The following is a 2,593-nucleotide window of genomic DNA, read 5'->3' as shown; positions in this document are numbered from 1 at the left end:
ATATGTAATAACGATTTAATGTGAAAGTTTTTGCTCTCAAAGGGCCATAACTTCATTTCATATGCTTAATACGATCATTTACCACCCACCCACCCCCCGAAGGATCATTTGGGATTTGACCCGGGGTCTCTCATGCTAAGCGAGAATCCTATTTTCAATTTATAATTGTTTTACAGACGACAAATAAGTTAGTTCTGAGAAAAAATGAAACCACCATTTTGAAGAGCGACCGAAATCATTGATGCTCATACATTTGTAGCTAATTCAAAATAAATATTTTTCGCAAATTTTCTTCTAGAATTATTGCATTGTACCTAGTAAATATATATTTCAAATGAAACTGCTCTCGAAGATTCCGGGGTATATGATACTATATATATAGTTTTTGTCATGTCCGTTAGTCTTTTTTCTGTCTGTCTGCCTGTCTACAGGTATCTGTCTGTTTGTCCGCAAAAACTTTAACCATGCCCATAACTTTTGATATCGTGGAAATATGACTTTCATGTTTAACATGTGTATTCTTTGTGACAAGACCTTTCTATGGGTACAACCAAATTTGACCATGGAGATCGACACACTTTTAACAAAAATTCCAAACTGTTATGTTGGCCATAACAATTGATCCTTAGAATCTAGGACTTTCATATTTCACATATACATATTTTTTATGATAAGATGTTTCATTGGATACCAACAACTTTAACCTTTTGTCCTTGACCTTAGAGATTTACATACTTATAAAAAAACATTAACACTGGCCATAACTTTTGAACGATAAAGACTCGGGGTTTCATACTATACATACGTAATCCTTGTGAGAAGACCTTTCATAAGATACAGTATACCAAAAACTTTATCCTTTGACCTTGATCTTGGAGTTTGACCTACTTTCTAAAAACAAAAATTAACGATAAATTTCTAAAAATTAGGGCTAGGGCTCTCATACTCCTTTCTTAATGAGATCGTGATGAATATTCATATCGGATCCAAAACGAGGCTAGCGTCGGTAGAAACTATGGCGGCTGAATTGAAAGTCAAAACATCGACTCGTGATTTAACTACCGTACTTGTCATTTCCTTCAGTTTTGTGGAGGAAGTTGTAGGAAAGTGTGTTAAAAGTGATGGTACAAAAGAGCTCACCAAAGGATATAAGTATTTTAGTGAGAAATACGTCACAGACATAAGAGTTAAAGACGCTATATCTGCTTATACTGTTATACATACTGTACTTGTACTTTCAGTTTCACACGACAATATAAACAAACCAAGGTTATTTCCCCATTCTAATCGTTATCAAATTAATACATGATTATTTTTCGTGATATATAATATAAAACATGAGCGTGTTAAACTTTTCAAATTATTGCACAACATCATTGACAACATTGACAATGAATTTGGTTTATGAACCATGCATATGCTAGGAAGGGCATGTCCCTTACATTAAGTCATTAATCATTATCCCTATATAAACAATATCTCATTATTTTTAACAGTATTATTTGCATTATACAGTAATATATATCTCACACTGGTGATGCAAAAAGTATATAAGTATTATATAATTATGCTTTTAAATTAAAACTTACAGTGTATGCTTTGGATGGTTATGAAGGATGTCTTATAAGAGCTAGATGTTATAGATCCCAGAAAAAGAATGAGTCCCCACATGATGTAGAGGTATGCAAACTAGTATTGTGTTTCTAACATGATATTTAATAATTATACCAAGTACAACTGGCCATGTTTAAGTTTATGATTGAATTTATACATTTGTGTAACTGAGATTAATAACTATATGTTGTATTCAATTTTTAAAGAATATGTACATGCATGTTTTTTGTATATGTCTGGTCATATGATAATTGTACTTTAATGATATTCTAATACATGTATAATCATTTTTAGGTAGTAATAAAGAAAGGACCGGTGTTTGGAAGAGAAGACAGCAAGTGTTCCTGTGCAGTTGGTAGATCTGGATGTTGTGGACACATTGTAGGTGTATTGTACTCCATTGCGCATATGAAAGCATCCAATCTTAAGGCAGTTCCGACTGATGTTGCCAAGACTTCCTTACCACAAACTTGGCATGTTCCAAGAGGTAAACATTTTTTGGTCTATCTGTTTAAGCAGTTTTACACTTGCAAGATTATCGATGCTCAATCTAATTAAAAATAGATGTTAGATCCGCTTGCATACTCGCTACACAAACTAAAATTAGATGTTAGATCCCCTTGCATACTTGCTATACTAACAGATGTTAGTAAAGCGAGTATGAGAGCGGATCTAACATCTAATTTTAATTAGATTGTGTAGTGAGTATGAGAGCAGATCTAACATCTCATTTTAATTAGATTGACCAATGCTTTAAATCAAACTCTGAATCATAAATATAATTATGTAACCAGGGTTATTTATTGTTATCAATGCTACTTTACACTTGCGCTGCATATATGTGAGAATGCAGTATGAAAGACTTTGTGTTAATGAGATAGGGTAAGATGAATTTATTCTAAAGTAAAGTCTAGCTATTATGTTTTAATTATCTGTCTAAATGTCTCTCTGTGTGTTGTATATATGTTGTGTGTAATTG

General features: G+C 32.6%; 1 protein-coding gene across 1 annotated transcript; it reads left to right on the top strand.

Annotated features, from left to right (window-relative positions):
* Positions 1 to 929: 929 nt before the first annotated feature.
* Positions 930 to 2,101, top strand: LOC134265275 (uncharacterized; the record flags this gene model as incomplete). The annotated part of the gene is made up of 3 exons (XM_062747516.1): positions 930 to 1,289; positions 1,556 to 1,680; positions 1,909 to 2,101. Coding segments are annotated over 3 exons (678 nt in total), but the record flags the coding sequence as incomplete, so codon positions are not given.
* Between the last annotated feature and the right edge of the window lie 492 nt (positions 2,102 to 2,593).

Source organism: Saccostrea cucullata, unplaced genomic scaffold (genome assembly GCF_032062105.1).
Source record: "Saccostrea cucullata isolate Sc308-1 unplaced genomic scaffold, CSIRO_AGI_Scuc_v1 ctg10810, whole genome shotgun sequence".
Classification (NCBI taxonomy): domain Eukaryota; kingdom Metazoa; phylum Mollusca; class Bivalvia; order Ostreida; family Ostreidae; genus Saccostrea; species Saccostrea cuccullata.
This window is presented reverse-complemented; position numbering and strand designations above follow the sequence as displayed.